The following is a 19,064-nucleotide window of genomic DNA, read 5'->3' as shown; positions in this document are numbered from 1 at the left end:
AAAAAAATACAATTTAATTTAGTGTAGACTTCTGTCTGGCTTTTATGTCAGTTTTATCTGCTGCTCTGATTCTCACTTAATAGAATGTGATGGAAATTAACAAAATGTATATGATTTGCTTATTAGGAATGTTGATAGTTCAGATGTTTACAGACAATGGAAATAAAAATTCCTTGACTGAGATTGTATGCATGCAATTTCTGCTATCTGCTACTGATTATAATTTTATGCTATAAGGTGTGGATCCAGAATTGTATGAGTTGACAACTTCCAAGCTAGAAACTTCCAAAACCACCAGTAAAGTGACTGATGCATTTGCAAAGCTAATGTCTACAGTAGAGAAAGCAAGCACATCAGCAAGGTAAATTGCATTGACTAGTGACATTTAATGATTTGTGAACACTGATATATTTTGTAAATTTATTTGATTGATTGATTCATAGAGTGATTGATTAGGCTGCCCATCTCACAACTGGGTGATATACAAGGATTAAAACAACAGCTATAACCAATAACCCATGATGCCTGAGGTAAAAACAATACATGCCAATCATGAAAAACCATATCAGTAGCAGAGATTGTTTTGGGGCTGTTTTTAATGTTGCTAATGGACCAGTCACTTGATGATGGGCAGCCTCACTGAAGATGAGGATGAGGATGATATAATGGCTGGATCTCTCACACTGCTAGTGTTAAGACTACAGTCACTACTGTGCTTCTTAACACCATAATTACCATGTCAGTTTTTTATTGGATTGAAATGGGTTGTTAAAACTGTTGCTTTTCTAACTTTTAGCCTGCTGCCGGAATATGCTGGCATCTAGTGTCTTAGTTACACTGGTGAAAGCTCAGGAGTATGCCACAAGGCTGATATTCCTCATGCCATAAACTTCCCTAAAACTTACAATTTACTACAAATGACACATGAACCATAATTACTATACTGTTGTAGCGAATGGCTCACATGGTATCTTCAGAAATGTACTGATTTATTTAGGTGTATGTAAAACACACAGAACACACACATGCATCTACACACACTTGCGCACACTCTTGAGCATAATTTGCTTCCTATTTCTAAACTTTGCAATTCTTTCACTCTCCACTTGATGTACCTTATGTTTTTGGTGTAAATATCAGGCATTGACCAGGAATGGGCTTCCTGAGAAACAGAAGCCATTCAGTATCTGATTTGGAAGAAAGGTTGCAAAAACTTGAGCAGAATAATTATAGGCTGCTAAGTATGGGATCTTGGACTCTGATAGGCCAGTAAAATAAAGGATTGCACTCAGGTTATGGTTGGGCATGGCATATAAATATATGACTGGCCAGTTTGTTTTTATATTTTGCCTTTGCTTTGAAAAAGTGAGTACGCAAGTTGCCGATACAATAGAGTGTGAATGTGGGAGTACTGGTTTTCTAGAGAACAGTTCATACATTTGAGCGAATTGTGTTTTTTGTGGCTCTTTATTCTGACACTGTTCTTGCCTGACTTGGAACATAAGTGATTATTCACACATATATATCAGCAGACTGTACATTACAGTACAGTTTGTGGGGGCATGAAAAATCTAACAATGCTTTTAAACTGAGTAAATCCACTCATTCTGAATCAGCAGTTGCTATAGCTTAAACCTAAACCTTCTCAGTACTGTAGTCTGTCTAGCCCCAAGCTTAAGTGGTAATAAGGTATGTGGATAAAATGTAAAGTTTTCTTTTGATCTTAGGACAGACTGCTCCACCCAAAGCATTCCATTGGAATATTCCAAAGTAACTGCATTCAAGGGAACAACAAAAAAATATGGTTCAAGTGTTCTGGCTATAGGAAACAATGAGAACTCAGTATGAACCCCTTGCTCTCTTGTTTTATACTCCAGGGCCACAAAAACAGGTGGAGTGACAATCCATACTGGCTGCCACCTGCCATCCAAACTGCAGAAAAATTGGGTGAGGGGGTCAACTGAATTATTTATTTATCAGGCTTATAGGTTTCTTCAATCATACTCTAAGCAGCTTACTTTCCCAGTTACAGTAAAAATATTAAAACAAACACAATTAAAATAACAACTGTCACTTATATCACACCAAGAAAGAACAATCCAGAAATTCATACCAATCCCTTTTTTGTGACAGCCAGATCTTAATGGATTTACCAAACTTTAACAGGGTTGGTGCCAGTCAAATCTCAGGGGATGCATTTCCAGAGAAGGGGAGCAGCAACAGAGAAGGCCCATCACTGCAACTATTGGTGACAACATTCCATCAGAATAGAAACCTCCAAAGAGCCCTCCAGAGTCCCCAAAGGTACCCAGGTCCTAAGCCATGTCTGCCTTTAAAGGTGACAGCCAGCATCTTGAACTACACACAGAAGCCAGCTGATAACCATGCAGCTCAATAGTAGTGTCGCTCAGGTGTGATGAGACATACCTCTAACTGGCCAACTCTAGCTTCATCTGGATGGTCTTCAAGTGCAGCAACCCTCCCAATCTCCAGATACCAGAACAGCGTCTTGGCTGCATTTCCTGTTTGATCCAGGATTAAAATGTACAGCTAAATACTATCAGAATCAGATGATATCTGACACCATGCTGCTGGATGACCTTCCCCAGCAGCTTCAAGTCAGTGTTAAATGCGAAGGGTAAGAGGAACAAACCCCATGACAACCCACAATGGAGGGCTCTATGGCTCAAATGCTTCCCCCTACCAACTGGACATGACCCTAGAGAAAGGAGAACTACTGCAAAATAGTATCCCCCACCCACAACTCCCAAAGGTGGTCTAGAAGGTTATCATGGTCAATGGTATTAAAGGCTGCTCAGATATCTAGAATGACCAGGAGGATTCCACTGCCTCTATTCTAGTACCACCACAGATCATCTGCAAGAGCAATCATTGTGGTCCTATTTCTGTACAGACCTGAAACCCAATTGGAAAGTGTTCAGATAATCTGCTTTATCCGGGGTCCCATACAACTGTCTACCCACCACCTTCTCAACTGCCTTCCCCAAAAAGAGAAGATTGGAAGCAAGGCAGTAGTTCTCTAAAACATCTATTTCAAGCAATGACCTTTCCAGGAGGGGGTGCACCATCATCTCTTTCAAGGCAGGCAGGACCACCCCACTGCTGGGGATACATTTTCCACCATTCTGACCAGTCTCCTATCACCTTGCTGGAGGCCTTCAGCAACCACAAAGGGCAGGAATCTAATCCACTGATAAAAGAGCTAATGTCACATAGAACCCTACCCACTTCCCCAGGATCACAGGCTAAAACCTATTTCACTTCAGAAAATGTTTTTTAAAATCCCATATAATTTATGGAAGCTTATGTTTCCTATGGGTGCACTAATAAGAGCCTTGCCCTGGAGATGCTAATTGAAAGAAATCTGTGGAGCATAATTATTTAATGTTCCTTTTTAAAAAAAAATAAAATACACAGCTAGCCTACATTTCTTTCAGTTACCTCTAGGGAATGGCTTCTAAAGGTCATCCAGACACACAATCTCAGAGGGTACAAATTATATTCTGAGCATCCAGTAAAAAGGAGCAATTCTCACCAAAGCTCAACAAACCAGCCCAGATCAACAACCATAGTCTTAAAAAAAAAAAGTTCCAAAAAGGTGGCACAAAGGAGTGCACAGAGTACAGTAACAGTAAAAGTTCAGCAAGCCAAGCCAAAGCAAATCAGCAGTGTCTTTTAATTTAGGGCTATCAGATTTGAGGTGCAAAAGTCAAGATGTTCTGAGTCTCTTTTTTCTTTTTCTTTTTTCTTTTTGCCAACTAGTAGTTACCCAGCTGTTTATAACCTTGTTCAGTGTACCCAGCATGTACGTTAACATTCTGAAATACTCAACACTCAGATCAACCACCCAGAGCAGCATAGAGAACTTTCTGAAACAACAACATGTTGTTTGATTGATAAGCTTAGGGTGGTGTGTGTGCGTGTATATACCAACTGCGCATGCTATTATGTCCTATTGATCGTGGAGCTTTCAGTTTGCCTTTGAAGATACAGGCTCACTTCATTTATAAAGGTAACCTAAATTTCAGTATCAGCCAGACACACAAATACGTACAGAGTGCGTGTATACCTTACCTCAATAAGTCAACCAAACTAATATTGTACTAATATTCTTTGCTTTTATATTCACTATTAAAGTATGCCCAACATTTACATTGAACTAGAACACAGTAGTGCATGGGCATGTATTCAATTTTGCCTTGGCCTGTGTTCTTTCAATTACCTGCCTTTTCTTCAAGACTACACTCATGTAAACTCGCTACATCAACTCTAACTTCCCCATAACAGTTAAATTTTTACCAAAAAAAGAACAGTCGGCTATGTTCCAGGAAAGTAGCCAATGGCATTATGACACTGCAAGTAGAATAATCCCCCTTCTGCCTAGGTTATCATTTGGTAGCAGAGCAACACTTCTGTGCTGCATGTGCAAAATATGGAGTGCGGCCTCACGGCTAGTGCACTGTAATTGTCACATCTAGGCCAGTAAACAGGGCCTAGCAACCTCATCAATGGCTATGTATGAAGGTGGACAGAGCACTGAAATAAGCACATCCAGGAGCACTAGCTTTATCTTTATTGTAAGGTTACATTAACGGAATCTTGCAAGTCTGAAAGTACCCCTCCTGTCCCTCACTTTTTTCCCCCCAAAACCAGGGAGGTCCCTTCTGAGGTACTTTTGCCACCCTTCCTTTTTCTGACTCAAATTTCATTTATCAGGCTGTTGTCTAGGCTGTGGTTCTTCCTCTTGTCTCCCAAGGTCATGCTCCAATGCCATTATAGCAGTCAGGAACTGTGGAAGATGCCAGGGTAAGCAATGTGGACCTGGCCCCCATTGTTTATTATTAAATTTATATCCTGCCTTTCTGAATGTTCCATTCAGGGCAATTAAAACTACCAATTATAAGGCAGCAGGAGTGAGTCAGGATCTAATCCAATTGCTAGTCCTTGCAAGGGCCTTCCTGGTCTTCTCTGTCTCTCCTGATGGCATTCAAATCCAAAATGGCTCACTGTGCCATGTGCTGCTTAAATGTCTGCCGCTTCCTTCTAATATTCCACTCCCTCAGATCACCCTTACTTTTATCCCCACAACCACCTCCTGAGGTTGGCTGGGCTGAGAGAAAAGAACTGGCCCAAAGTCACCCAATGAGCTTGGTAGTCAAATGAGGAATTAAACCTGGATTTTCCAGATCTAAGCCTAAAACTTTAATTACTGGTCCCTGCCACTGATTCGTCCGGGATGCTGTATTGGTCCAGGCAGGAAAACTCAAAAGTCAGTTTCTGGATGGCAGGAGGCAAGACAGCACTCCATTTACATTGCCTAGAGAAGCACAGAAAACTGGAAGCAGCTCAACTTGAACTGGGATGGCTGTGTTCCTGGTATGGAATGCCTAAAGCAGTCATTTGAAGCTTAGCACAGTTCATGCACAGTTCATGCACAAACTGTTTTTCACATCCCCAGTAGCACTTCACATTGCTTTGTACAATTGATTTTCTCATACCTCTATTTATACTCTGTGTGTGTGTGTGTGTGTGTGTGTGTGTACTGCACTGCACTGCACTGCACTACACTGCACTGCACTGCACTGTATAAGTTGCCCTGGGAGTGCCTGATCATGTTTCTAGCCTGTCAGTTTTCCTGGTATGTTGTGAGGATTTCTATTTGAATTTTGTACAAAATGAAGTATTTGCTTTTTAAGAGCAGAATAAAAGAAAAAAAAATTACTAAAAGGAGAGGGTTGCAACTCGCTTCCTGCAAGTTAATTGCTGGAATTCCTTCATTAAATTCTGTTCACAGTTGAGGATATGCTCATCCCAGAAGTATAAAATGTGTCCCTCACAAGAAATCTATTCCAAATTTCAGAAACTGTTTCCCTTAGCAACTCAATCATTCTAAATTGCCACTATAGCCTTCTCTCATCTGAAACACATCCGGATGAATTGGGCTCCTAGTGTCTAGCCAGCATGAAATCTAACCTGCCTAGAGGGCACCAAGCAAAAGAAAGTTAGGCTAACCTAAAGTTCTTATGATACTTCAATATTTTGCCACTAGGGGGAGTACTAAGCCTCAGTGATCTTGGGTTATTTTAAACTTGGTTCTTTAGCAGTTCTACTATAAGCACAGGAAAGTTTCCCTTCTGACACAGTTCAGTGTTCTGTTAAAAATAATAAACCAAGGGCTTTAGCCTTTCTTGCCATTCAGACCATTCCTTGACTTCATTACTGGAACACATGGATGGTAGATGTTATCCAAACGCAGTTTTACTGTCTTTGTCAGTTGTGTACAGTCTACTGGTCTATTTGGACTGACATTCACAAATTTGCTCTGAGTTGCCTGAATTTTGCTCTACTGGTCTATTAAACTGACAGTATTATTTACTAAAACTATAGTTTTCTTATTATAGTCATCGAGGTGACTTTTAAAATGTTACAGCGCAAATAATGGTGGTTAAAAACAAAGCAGTATTCAGATATAAAAGATAAAGTCTCCAAGTCAAGCTCAACTCCTGTAACTCCACATCTCTGCAGTTATCTTGGCAACAGTGTGGAAGTGATTTGCCACTGCCCCTTCTGGGATGTTTTTTGACTTCCCAACCTAGCCTGCAGTCCTGATAGTCCCTAGGAATCTCCCATCCAGGTCCTATCCAGGTCCAACCCTGCTTAGTTTTTGAGATTCAGTTGAGCTCTCTCTAGGCATGTCTAGGTAGTTGGAGCTACCTAGTAGGAAATTTTAAAAGATAAAATAAAATGAAGAGCATATGAGCATAAAGTACCAAAAATGGAACTGAATGGTACCTTTCCAAATGTAAGAATTTGTATGTTGTACCTGCCTCTGAGCATGACCTTACTTTATATTGTTTAACCTGCTCCAACCCATAAGTTTGCAACTGAACAGCTATGTAGAGCTAAAACTTTTTAGATGCTATCCCCTGCTTGTAGTAAAAGTTGGAGGAAGATTGGAAGCCCCACAGAAATAGTTTGCAGACTGTCCTCCTGTAGCTTAGGAGCAGCTGGAATAATATACACATTTCCAGAATTCCTAGTTGGTGAATAAATGTTCACTTTGAATTAATGTTTATCTTTTAAATCACAAATGATGCTGAAAGAGAAAAAAATGCAGTTCTGTATGTTCAAGGATTAGGAGGAAAAAAATCTTAAAGCAGCATTCCTTATAATTTGCAGATCTATTTGGCTTGGAACTGTGATGAAATAAAGCCAGTGTTGCTCATTCTACAAAAGGAATGTATGAGAGATACCAATATGTTTATGTCACTTTAGAGGAAACATAATTTGTTTTCATAATCATTACAGTAGCTAAAACCTTTTTTTAAAAATCCATTCAGCTGTGTCTGATTCTCAGAGATTGTCTGGACTAGTCCCTGCAGTTTTCTTGGCAAAGTTTTTCAGAAGTGGTTTGCCATTGCCTCCTTACCAGGGCTGAGAGAAAGTGGCTTTGTGCCTAAGGCAGGACTAGAACTCAAGGTCTCCTGGTTTTTAGTCTGAGGCCTTGACCACTGCACCAAACTGGCTCTACAACCTAAATGTTAGGTAACTTTTCTCCCTCCCCACCCACTTTTATACTGTTAACTATTCGGGTGGAAGGGGGGCAAGTATAGCAGCCCTTCTTAAAAATCAGTTTCTTGCACACAACAGCTCTGCTAAGATAAATAGCAGAGTGCTTGCTTTTTCCGTTTTGTGCTTCATTGTGGACTGCCATAAAGGCAGAAAGGTTGGATTAAAATTGTAGAAATAAAATACTTCACCAACCATATTTGGCATATTATGCTGTTTAGTGCATTTTATTATGTTTTGGGGGATAATTATTATCTCCCAAAGTGCCTTGCAACAATTAACAAGAAGCAGGCCAAACCCTCAGGCTCAGAATCCCTCTCCCCTCCACACACACACATCTCAAACACAAATACACACACACACATATAGAAAAAGGGCAGAGAAGAGATAGAAAGGGGAGATACAGGAGATTAATTCTTCAATACCAGACTGAAAAGGAGAATAATTTGCTGGAATTTATTATAAGTTAAAATACTCAGCAGAATCAGGCTTCCTAAGTATCAGTATTGTACGAGGTTTTTTTTCCACAGTAGGAAGTAGAATGTCCTGTACAGTATACATTTGGTCTAACCTAAATGCTGGCTGTGGAATTCTAGGAGTTGAAATCCACACATCTTAAAGTTGCCAAGTTTGAAAAACACTGGTCTAAATCATAACATCTGGAGGACACCCACTGAAAGGACTTAAATATTAAACTACTGATCCTAACCAATATATGCAGTTACTAGATCTAGCTGAAGAAAAAGGGTTCTTCAGGTTGTAGTGGATAGCTCAATGACGGCATTGACTCATTACTGTGAAAACAGCAAATTGCATGTTGAGGTTCCTTAAGAAGAGAGTGGAAAAAATCTTATGTTAATAAGATTTCTACCAATATACCATTATACTTGGAAAACTGCTGGTGAAGATAGAAAGGGACAATGAAGATGATGAAGGGCTGTAAGGATTTCCTATTAAAAAACATGATTTGGGGGCTTTTAGTTTTGGGGAAAAAAGCAGATTTGAAGAATATTTTTATTAAAATTTCATTGCAATTTTAAAGAAAATATAGAGAAAACACTTTAAAACAACAAAACATAAGAACAAGTAAGAAAAATAAATTTATATATATTATATACATAATACATACTGTATATAAACTTATTTTTTAATTTGTTCTTAATACTTAATTGTGTGTGTGTGTATATACACATATACATACACACACACATTGTGTTACCAAAACAAAATGTATTCTAATATAAATAATCTAAATATATCACATATATTTAAATAACAAAATATCAAATTACCTTGTGTAAAATATTATGAAATCTATGCCAAAAGGAAGCACATTGTGTCATTTTTTATGTGTAGGGTTTATTCCCAGGCAACTGATATTCTGAGACATACTTTTTGGGATTGGGCAGCATACAAATAAACTAAATAAATAAATATTTCAATCCTTTGCCTTCTTCCCATCCAGAGATTTTGAGTACTTCTTAAATTTGAATTGACAAATTATTTAGGAAGTTTTTAAAAAAAACAGAGCCAATATATGAGCTCTAGTTAATTTTTGTGTGAATACTCTTGAGCAAATCTGCTATTTGTATTTTTTTAAAACCAAGGAATTTATAAATTACTTTTATAGCTGATGATTAATGACATTATGCAGGCCACTGTCCCCCAGCATTTTAGCACAGAACTAATAGACAGCACATCCAGTTTTTGTAGCCTTGTGTGTTCTACACAACTGTTTGGGAAGTAATTATTTTATGCCAGCTTTTCTCTGTATTTAGGGGTCGCATGAGAGGTACACACACCTCACTGCAAATATATGGTGATCATTAGACCATAAATTTACCTGGAAGAACTTATCTTTGGCAGAATTGCCCTTTAAATTTTGAATAATTGTATGGAATGTATACTTATTTGCTATAGAACTGAGCATAAATATGTGTTTGGGGAAAAAATAAGAAAAAGCCTTTCCAGTCCTTAGTATTTTAGTTCTAAAATAAAATAAAGTTCCAACACAAACTTTACAGCTGATAGACCTAATTAGTTTTAGTTCTGACTTCAGTATTCTTTATCAAAAATCCTTTAGGTCTCTTTTCTTTAATTTCTGCTAACAGTCAAATATTATTTTTTTAAAAAGTAGTTTTCAGCCCTTCTGAACAACAGTGTTAAGCAGAAAATACAGTTTTGACTTTCTCAGATGACTTTTCACCCAGTTGTTAATACTCTGGCATTTCTTGGCTGGTTTTGATCAGAGTCATGTTACCTGTAGAAATGTTTGAATATCTGTCTGGCTTAAATTGCTACTAAACTGAAGACATTGGCCACGTGTCTGAAAACGCAGTATCAAATAAAAGCTTTAGGAAACAGTAACTTTAAAAAAAAAAGCTGTTAATATGGTGAAGCTGACTAAGTTCTGAACATAGGTGAGGTGGAACACTAAGAGAAGGGTTCAAAAACTGTGGAAGAGGAGTCATGACAGCATTAGATTGTAGAACTTTCTGCTATGCCATGAGCATTTGTAAAATTCGAAATACTATATTTTACAATAACGGTTTTGGAAAATTCTAGAAAATAGTGTTATTCTATCTGTTACTACAGCAGTGGTAGTCTGGAAACACAGCATATATGTAATGATGTGATAGCCACGTTGTCAGTCACTCACTCACTTGTTTGCTCTTAACCAGTGTGTAAGAGTGATGTATCATGATGTACAGTATTCTGTCAACCCAAGTAAATAAAACAGTCAAAGTTACATTTCTTTTTAAAGAAGTTAGATGAAGCTGCAGAGGGAATAGTACCGTCACCAAGTGATGGGAATATAATTATTTCTCAAGAATACTGCATACCTAGCAGCAGCAGCAACAACAAAACGTGCCACAGTGTGTGTATTTCTTTTTGTCTAATAGTGCTATTGTCCTTCAGAATTTGAATGCCCTTTGGAAAGAAACCATCAGCAGTATCAGAATGCCTCAGCTGGTTTTTGTTTTAAAAAAGAGCAAATTGAGAGATCAAAAGAAAGTAATTCAGATTATGGGAATTGGAAATGCGTGTGTTAAAAACATCTTTTTATTAGCGTCAAAGAGAAATTTCACCATTGGCAAAGAGGTAACTATGTCTTGCTTGTTGGATGCAATCTGAAAACTTTTGGGCGATGAAACCTTTAAAAAACTGAGAAGACTCCCTCCTTCTTACACTTCCATTTCAAAACGTATAACTATGATGAGGAAAGATGCTCATCAAGTTTTTTTTTTAATGTTAAAGAGATGCATGGTATTCAGTTAGATAAATATACCAACAGTGCTGACAAAGCTCTGCTACTTGTCTGTTATCTGTTTGATTGGGACAAAGAAAAAGTTAAAGAAGAGTTCTTAAACTGTGTGGAGCAAAAGAAACAGCTGGTGCTGAATATTTTTCTCCGGATTATTTCTTAGGGGCCAAAAATGTCAGACGGTGTTTCAGTTTGTAATGATGGTGCAATTAATGAGGCTGATAGGTAGAATAACTAAAAATCAGTGATTAAATTATTGATTGTAATTAAAATAGGATTAAAAATCAGATTTATAAATTTAAATAATATTTTTAAACTTTTCCTAGAATGTTTTGTTAAAAATGGATATAGTTTAAAGAAATAATCATGAATGTTGACCAAGAAAGATCTGTGAATAGAGAATTTGAAAAGATGAGATAGATCTGGGCCAGGAGGAAAAGTCTAAATATAAATACAAGGGATCAGGAAGATAGAAGCGAGCAGAACCTGTCCCTGCTGTCCTCAGTTTTGGTCCTGAACTGTCCTGTTAGCTAACTAAAACAGCACACTGGAAAAGAGGCCACATTTGGTAGAATTTGAATGAAGTGCCTATACTTCTGGGTAAGGCAGTCAAGTGCATACAAAATATAATTAAGTGCAAAGAAATGTATGTATGGCCTTGCGTCCTGAACGAAACATTATTTTGAGAACTGCTTCTGCTTTGTGAAGGTTTTGAAAGAAGCATGTCTGAATATGAGAGCTTCAGGGAACCAACTGGGACACTCTTCTTTTTATGAGAACCATTAGATTTCTCTGATCATAGCTTTTGGATAAGCTTCTCAAATTAATGTAGGATATTTGAACAAAAACAGAATTACCACATTGTGGTCTAGGATGGTTTCTCTTGAGCCCTCTCTTGGGATCTTAGCCCTGATCATTTCATCTATTCCTTCATGCTTTAGTTCCCCAAGGTCCATCGGAATAGGTCACTGATGCAGGGTACCAAACAGTCCATTGTGCTCCGTCTTGCTTCACAGATAATCAAACAGCTGCCCTTCTGCTGGGATTAGTTGACTGAGTCAATTAATCTCTTTTTGATGTTCTCATACACACTTAACTTCCTATTGCTCAGTGAAATCTGTCATGGGAATAGGGCCATTGTTAATAAAACAGATATAAATGTATGTGCATGTTTTTTTTGTTAAAATAATCAACATTTTATTTATTGAAGAGAGTAGCTAGAAGAAACAAGCATTAGTAAAAACAGTAGTAAAATGTAAAAAAGGGTGATAGTTGTTCTACTGCAAATCATGGCAAAAATATCCTCCAAACCTCTATGATGATTAATAACTACAAATCACAAGTATGTATCTGCTTACTTGGCACTAAGATTATCATCCTATTTTTTAATGAAAAACTGAAAAGAATCTGGCTAATTTGGTTTACATGATATGTACATTCCAAAAATAAAAATATATCATTCTCTAAGTATTGAAGAAATTGCATTTAGGCTATATTAAAAGTACTTTTACAGGTTGTTCCTGACTGGTCAAGAAATTGTGATTTAAATCAGTGTTTCTCAACCTTGGCAGCTTTAAGATGTGTGGACTTGGGGAGTTGAACTCCACGTATCTTAACGTTGCCAAGGTTGAGAAGCACAGATATAAATCATTAAATCTCCCTGATTAGTAATTTAAATTAATTTGATTGAAATCAAATCCATCCTGCTGGTGGCATGCAGGTTTAATCAAAAAAATTGAGTAACACCAAATGTACAAGGCACGTGTTATATTATACCCCCAAAAGTGTTGGCAAGCAAGAGAATAAATGCCAAATTAGATGAGGTGTGAGCAACAGCTGACAAAATGATCTATACCAATCGAAGTGTATTCAGTGTTTTGCACTGAAGATGTTGCCTAGTCTGGCACTGAAACATCTGCAAGAAAACAACAAGGCTCAGAGAGCACCAAGGACTTCACAAAACGATCTATTTCATGAATCCAGCTTTCTTCATTCTTGATTGCTTACCATCTTATATGTTGAAATAGGATTCCCCTATCCCTACCACAGCTATTACATGAAGATGTTCACTGGCTGGTTAGAGCAGGTAGGTTATTGCAAAGTTTGCAGGTTTAAAAGAGAATCACTGTATTTATATCAAACAAGTTGTGACCTTGCTTGGTCCTTTAAAAACATAGGTAAAAACAAGGAATTGTGTTACTTTGTGGCCAGATTCCAGCTTTTGAATGAGTTAAACTTGTCATTCAAGGGAAGTGCTTGGCACCTATAATAAAACTGGAGAGGAAATTAAAAACTGGATCAAAAGAATTAAAAACAACTATTTTGATATTTTTATTACCTGAATGGAATTTTATGAAGGAGGCAAAATAGAGTTACATATTTACAAGCAACTTATTATTAAATTTATCACTTACAGCAGCTTTTACAAAAGCCCTGCACATATCTTTCAGTAGGCCAGGAACAAAAGTAGGAATGGGATTATGCAATATGCTGGCATTGCACACTTCTTTGTTTGTGCCTCTCACTCCCCAAAACGCATTCTGTTTCTCAGGCCTTACAGACCTCTCTGCACTCCATCGAAGACTGTAGGCCTCTGCAACACGACTTAATACCAACTACATTGTTCTGCTCTTCATCTTGAGCGATGAAATGCTCTTGGAAACCTAGAACTTATTTTGTAAACCTTGATTTGACTTTTTAAAAAGTATTAGCTCATTAGTGATTTTTGTCTTCTTTCTCGTAGTTAACATAACTGCTTTTGCTTTTTAAGTTACTGGCAGGCAAATAAAAAAGATCTTTAAAATGCCCATAAAGTGTTCCCACTCCCAAGTAATAATACTACCCAGAAAAAAAAATCACGTATCAACAGCGTTAGAAAACAGCTAATGCAACTGTGTTTTTGAAAGATGCCCTCCACACAAACACAATGCTCCCCGTCATCCCACCCACCCTCTCTGTGTCCTATGTTTATTCCCATTTTCTTTTTACCTGATGGTTGGACGTGCTGTAAATCCAAGAAAAGTCATATTCGGAGATGAGACTATATAGTTTTTTGATCCTCAACATGCATCTTCAGCAGAATAGATTGGAGTCCAGCAGTAGAGCCTAGAGGAAATGGCCCTCTGATGGCCATTGCTGTGAGATGGAGGGGTGGCAATGTACAGGTAGTCCTCGCTTAACAACCATTCGTTTAGTGATGGTTCAGACTTATGACCCTGCTGGAAAAACCATGCTGACTGCAGTCAGGAAATCAGAAGACGCTTAATCCTCGGGAGAAGAGCAATGACCAATCTCGATAAAATAGTTAAGAGCAGAGACATCACGCTGACAACAAAGGTCCGCATAGTTAAAGCCGTGGTGTTCCCCGTAGTAAGATATGGCTGCGAGAGCTGGACCATAAGGAAGGCTGAGAGAAGGAAGATCGATGCTTTGGAACTGTGGTGTTGGAGGAAAATTCTGAGAGTGCCTTGGACTGCAAGAAGATCAAACCAGTCCATCCTCCAGGAAACAAAGCCAGACTACTCACTTGAGGGAATGATATTAAAGGCAAAACTGAAATACTTTGGCCACATAATGAGAAGACAGGACACCCTGGAGAAGATGCTGAGCTAGGGAGAGTGGAGGGCAAAAGGAAGAGGGGCCGACCAAGGGCAAGATGGATGGATGATATTCTAGAGGTGATGGACTCGTCCCTGGGGGAGCTGGGGGTGTTGACGACCGACAGGAAGCTCTGGCGTGGGCTGGTCCATGAAGTCACGAAGAGTCGGAAGCAACTAAACGAATAAACAACAAAAATATAAAAAGTATAAAAGTGAAAATAGAAAATAGAAATAGAAGGTAGCTTCCGACTACTTCCAATACAGGTATAAGTACAATTAAAAAGGATATTCTCTTACCATTAATTAATCCATATTAACATTATTTCTATCAAAACAAACCATCTTATCATCAAAACCCACAATCAAAACTTCATTTTTTTCCAGCACAAGCACAGCAGCCAGTTTGCTGGCTGGCTGGCTGGCTGGCTGTCTATCTACCTATAAATTTATTCACCGCCCATCTCCACCTCATGGGGGACTCTGGGTGGTTTACAATAAAATGAAGTTAAAAATTGAAACCATTCCAATACAACAATACAATAAATAAAGATATAATAAAATCCAAGTGGCAAAGGATTTTAATCAGTCCCTGAGTGTAACAGGCCCCTCAAAGTCACTTAGGGCGCCAACCATCCCCAGGTATAACTATTCCCCCTCCCATTCCAAGCCTGCTGACAAAACCAGGTCTTTAATCTTGGGGAGTCCAGGAGCGAGGGGGCCTGCCTCACCTCTGGGGGAAGGATGTTCCAGAGGGACATCGCAGTGTCCTGTAATCATCTGATGGTCATTTTCAACCAAAGGAAGAGCGGTTCCAAAGGAAGCAGCTGGACAGGCCATGGATAGGTGCCTGCTCAGGTCATTCAGGACCATACAGTGTGTGACCATCCTTCAGTGTAGATGGGATGGCCTCTTCCAGCCAATCCCACAACAGGGAGTTCCTCCTTTTCCTCTTATGAGGGAATGTACTGTATTCGGAGCAACTTTTATCTGCGAGTCTGGTTGCATTCCAGTTGGTGTGTGTGCTCATGTACCTCACAGTTAGCTACTTTTCTGTTTCTGCATTTTTTTCTTCACAAGGGAAGGTATTTTAAATACCTCTTTCCCCACTGCAGTCTAAAATGTTGGAGTATAAACCTATTCATTTGAAACTTCCTGCATCCCATCTGACTGCCTGTGGACCACCAGTGGTATGCATGCGGTTGGTTGAAAGCCACTCATATTAACAGATGCTTTGCCTTAGTACAGGAAATCACAATCTGCCTTCATGAAGAAGTCCCCAGCACTAAAATAAAAAGCATTATGAACAAAGCGGATGTATTTGTCACCTTGCCTCCTGCAAAAATCTAAGCAGGAGGAAGATTATTGGGATTTTGGCTCTGCAAATAGCTTTAAACAAACAGGAATATATTTAAACTTCTATGCTGCCACTTGAAAGAATTCTGTTCTTATCAACATACAGGTAGTCCTCGACTTAAAACCACAATTGAGACCAGAACTTCCATCACTAAGAGAGGCAGTCATTAAGTGAGTCATGCCCAATTTTATGACGTTTTTGCCATAGTCATTAAGCAAATCTGGCTTCCCCATTGACTTTGCTTGTCGGAAGCTGGCCAGGAAGGTCGCAAATGGTGATCACATGACCCTGGGACGTTGCAGCTGTCATAAATACATGCTGGTTGCCAAGCGCCTGAATTTTGATCATATGACTGCAGGGACACTGTGACAGTAGTAAGTGAGAGGACCTGTCACAAGTCACTTTTTTCAGTGCCGTTGTAACTTGGAACAGTTGCTAAATGAATGGTCATAAGTCGAGGACTACCTGTTAAGAGGAGTGCTAACTCTTTCATCAGCACAGTATGCAGACATAAATTGCCACTATAGAAATTTCATAGTACTTAAGTAAATGTATGTATTTGGGGTTAAACTAAGCAGATTGATGGATCTTTTGCACGTACTTGTGGACATTGTACAGTTGTGTATGTTGAGATAACCTGGAGGAACTTGTATCTGCCCAAGATCACAACATGTGGTTATACTTAGGTGTTTTTCACTTGAAGGAACAATAGTTTAAGAATATTCATACTTTTGTCTGCCTGGCTGTTTGCCAACAGCTCCTTCTGATCAGAATGATGAGCAGCAGAGAATGGCAAACTTGAGATCAGCCCTTCTCTTCAGTTATCTGTGCACTGTGCTCTCTTCCCACCCCCATCCCCATCACAGCCTCATATCATGTGCCTGTAGACATTCCTTTGCATGCTGTACTACAAGGAGACATCAATTCCAAAAGGAAATTTAAGGTCTCTCTGGGTTTAGTGAGGCATGTGATAGCTGGAAACAAATTTAAAATTAAGAATGAGTGTAAGCAGACTGCTTGGTCTTCATGCAGTTCCATTTGAACAGCAGAAAGCTGTCATATGACTGACTTGGTAGGACAAGAGAATGATCTTGTTAGCAAGCTTGGCAACAGCTGAACTTGAAATGCTGTATTTACATGAAAGGAAGAGATGTCCCCCTCAGCTCTGTCCCCCAATCACAACCCATAATTTCCTCTGAATAGGAAAGGGAAGGAGATGTTTTTTCTGGTTGCCCTACACTTGTAAATTGCTTGAAGCGGAGAGCCCCTGCTATCCAGACTATCTGTAAGTCCAGACCATCACTAAACAAGGCTTTCCACATAAATGATGGTTTTCAAAACTTAGGATCCTCAGTTGATGGAGTCCCTTCTGCAAACATATCTTCAATGGAGGAAATGTTGACCGAGTTCTACATATTCTTTATGTAGGACTTTATGTATGTTAAAATCAGAATGCAAGAATCAAATACCAGCCATCAGAACAATTTTAGATTTTTGTACGTGGATGCCAAAGCTATTTAAAGTTAAACTGGGATTGACCCTCTTGCACAGGCTTTACTTCTATGCATAGGATCAACCTAACAGGACAAAGTCCTGAATGTATTCAAAAGGTGGTGTGCGAGGAGCCAATCATTTTCTCGTTGCAGTACCAGCAGTGGGCTTTGCCCCACTGAACAGTGCTGCAAATAGAACTTGTCAATGGAAACATTTTCTCTGAATAACTTCCTTCTGTAAATGTCTCTAGTTATATTAAGTAATTTGTCTTCAACCTTTTTTTTTTAACAGAAAACCCCAAAAGGAAGAACAACTCAGCAACGAAGCTGCCAAGGTGATTTCTAGCCTTCCTGACTTATCTTTCATGCATGCCAAGGTGTTGATGTTCCCAGCTACGTTGACACCTTCAACAATTTGCCAAGGCAAGGTAGACTAAAAGTGAAATGGATTGGACAGTTTCTATTGATTTTTCCCCTAGCTCTTTTCTGTGACCTACAAATTATCTCGCTTTAATTAAAAATCCAAGTTCAGGTGATTTGTTGGTAAGCAGCACTAGAAAGATATACATAGTAATGTATATTTATTTACATACTGGAGCCCTGGATTTATATTAGAAAAAATGTAAATAATTGGGGAGGATTGCACCTTTTTTGAAGACATCCTTTTTTCTGTGTGCTGGGGTGTAAACATTTGTCTTTGTGGAATACACTGGTTGTGTCCTTCTTATAAAACTTTATAAACATTTTTTAAAAATGAAAAAATCCAGTTTTTGCTCTTCATGAAATTCCCCAGGTTTGTTTGTTTTGTTTTGTTTTGGTCAGAATGAATCACTTAACCTTTGATGAAAATTCTTTTCTGAAAAATGGGTTAGGCTTCTTGTTTTTTGGGGGGGGGGGTTGTTTTGTTTTTTCAGAAGGCCCTTTTCATCTAATGAGGCTTTTTCTTTTTAGGGATTTGATGGCTGATTTTTAGTTTTCTGACTTCTAGTAATATGGCTTAACATTATCTTTTAAGGAGTTTACTTCAGTTCTTTTAGAAAAGTAATAGATCACTGCCTAGCCATGTGATTGGTGTGATCTATGTAGTAATCAATTTGGTTTGGGATGGAAGGACCAAAACTATCTGAATGTCTTACAATGAAATATACCTGTTACACTTTTTTGTTGTTGTACCACTATTCTTATGTTTGATTTTGCACAGTGTAAATTTGACATAATCATAGGTTGCTATGGTTTAGGCTGTATGTACAGAAAAAAACTATGGGTTGTAAATGTTTGGGAAAATTCCTATGGAAAAAAAGAGAATGCTATGTAGAACAACCTCTAACAAAGTTCATGTGCATGCCTGAGGTCTTTTTGAAATTTCAGTGTACAAATTTCTCTTAGCCTAATCAAAATAAACAAATAAAGTTATATAGTCTGTTAATGCGTGTAGTGATGTTCTCTTTATGCTTTCAGTACTGCTAAAGGCAGAACCGAAGATTCCTTTTTTTCACACGTGAAAAGAAAATGCATATTTAAATGGCTTCTTACCACACAATTCTACAAAACATACACTATTAATTTTAAAAGGAATATACTTTTGCTTCCTGTTGATATGTGAAAATGGTTTCCTTCTTATGCAGGACAGCAGCCTATATAGAACTAAAGCTTTTCGAACCTTAGCTAAGCAGTCCCTTCTTAGTTAGGAAGTTTAAGGATAATCTCAGTGCTTTGCTTAATTTTCTCAGACAGATACATTGAAGAACTACAGGTAAATGTAT

At 38.4% G+C, this 19,064-nt stretch overlaps 1 protein-coding gene across 9 annotated transcripts in view; it reads left to right on the top strand.

Moving 5' to 3' along the window:
- The window catches only part of AFTPH (aftiphilin), a 44,086-nt gene extending 25,359 nt beyond the window's left edge, over positions 1 to 18,727 (top strand). For 4 of the 9 annotated variants that reach the window (XM_063316728.1, XM_063316712.1, XM_063316720.1 and 1 more), the window contains 2 exons: positions 238 to 361; positions 2,134 to 2,589. In XM_063316728.1, coding sequence (XP_063172798.1) covers positions 238 to 361; positions 2,134 to 2,398 — 389 coding nt within the window. In that variant the 3' untranslated portion in view covers positions 2,399 to 2,589. Of the gene's footprint in view, positions 1 to 237; positions 362 to 2,133; positions 2,591 to 17,593 lie in introns of those variants that run through there. The other 5 variants (XM_063316759.1, XM_063316749.1, XR_010068816.1 and 2 more) reach the window with 4 other exon arrangements.
- The last annotated feature ends 337 nt before the right edge of the window (positions 18,728 to 19,064 follow it).

This window comes from Candoia aspera, chromosome 1 (genome assembly GCF_035149785.1).
Source record: "Candoia aspera isolate rCanAsp1 chromosome 1, rCanAsp1.hap2, whole genome shotgun sequence".
Lineage (NCBI taxonomy): Eukaryota > Metazoa > Chordata > Lepidosauria > Squamata > Boidae > Candoia > Candoia aspera.
The sequence above is the reverse complement of the archived record's forward strand: the minus strand, read 5'-3'. Positions and strand labels throughout refer to the sequence as shown.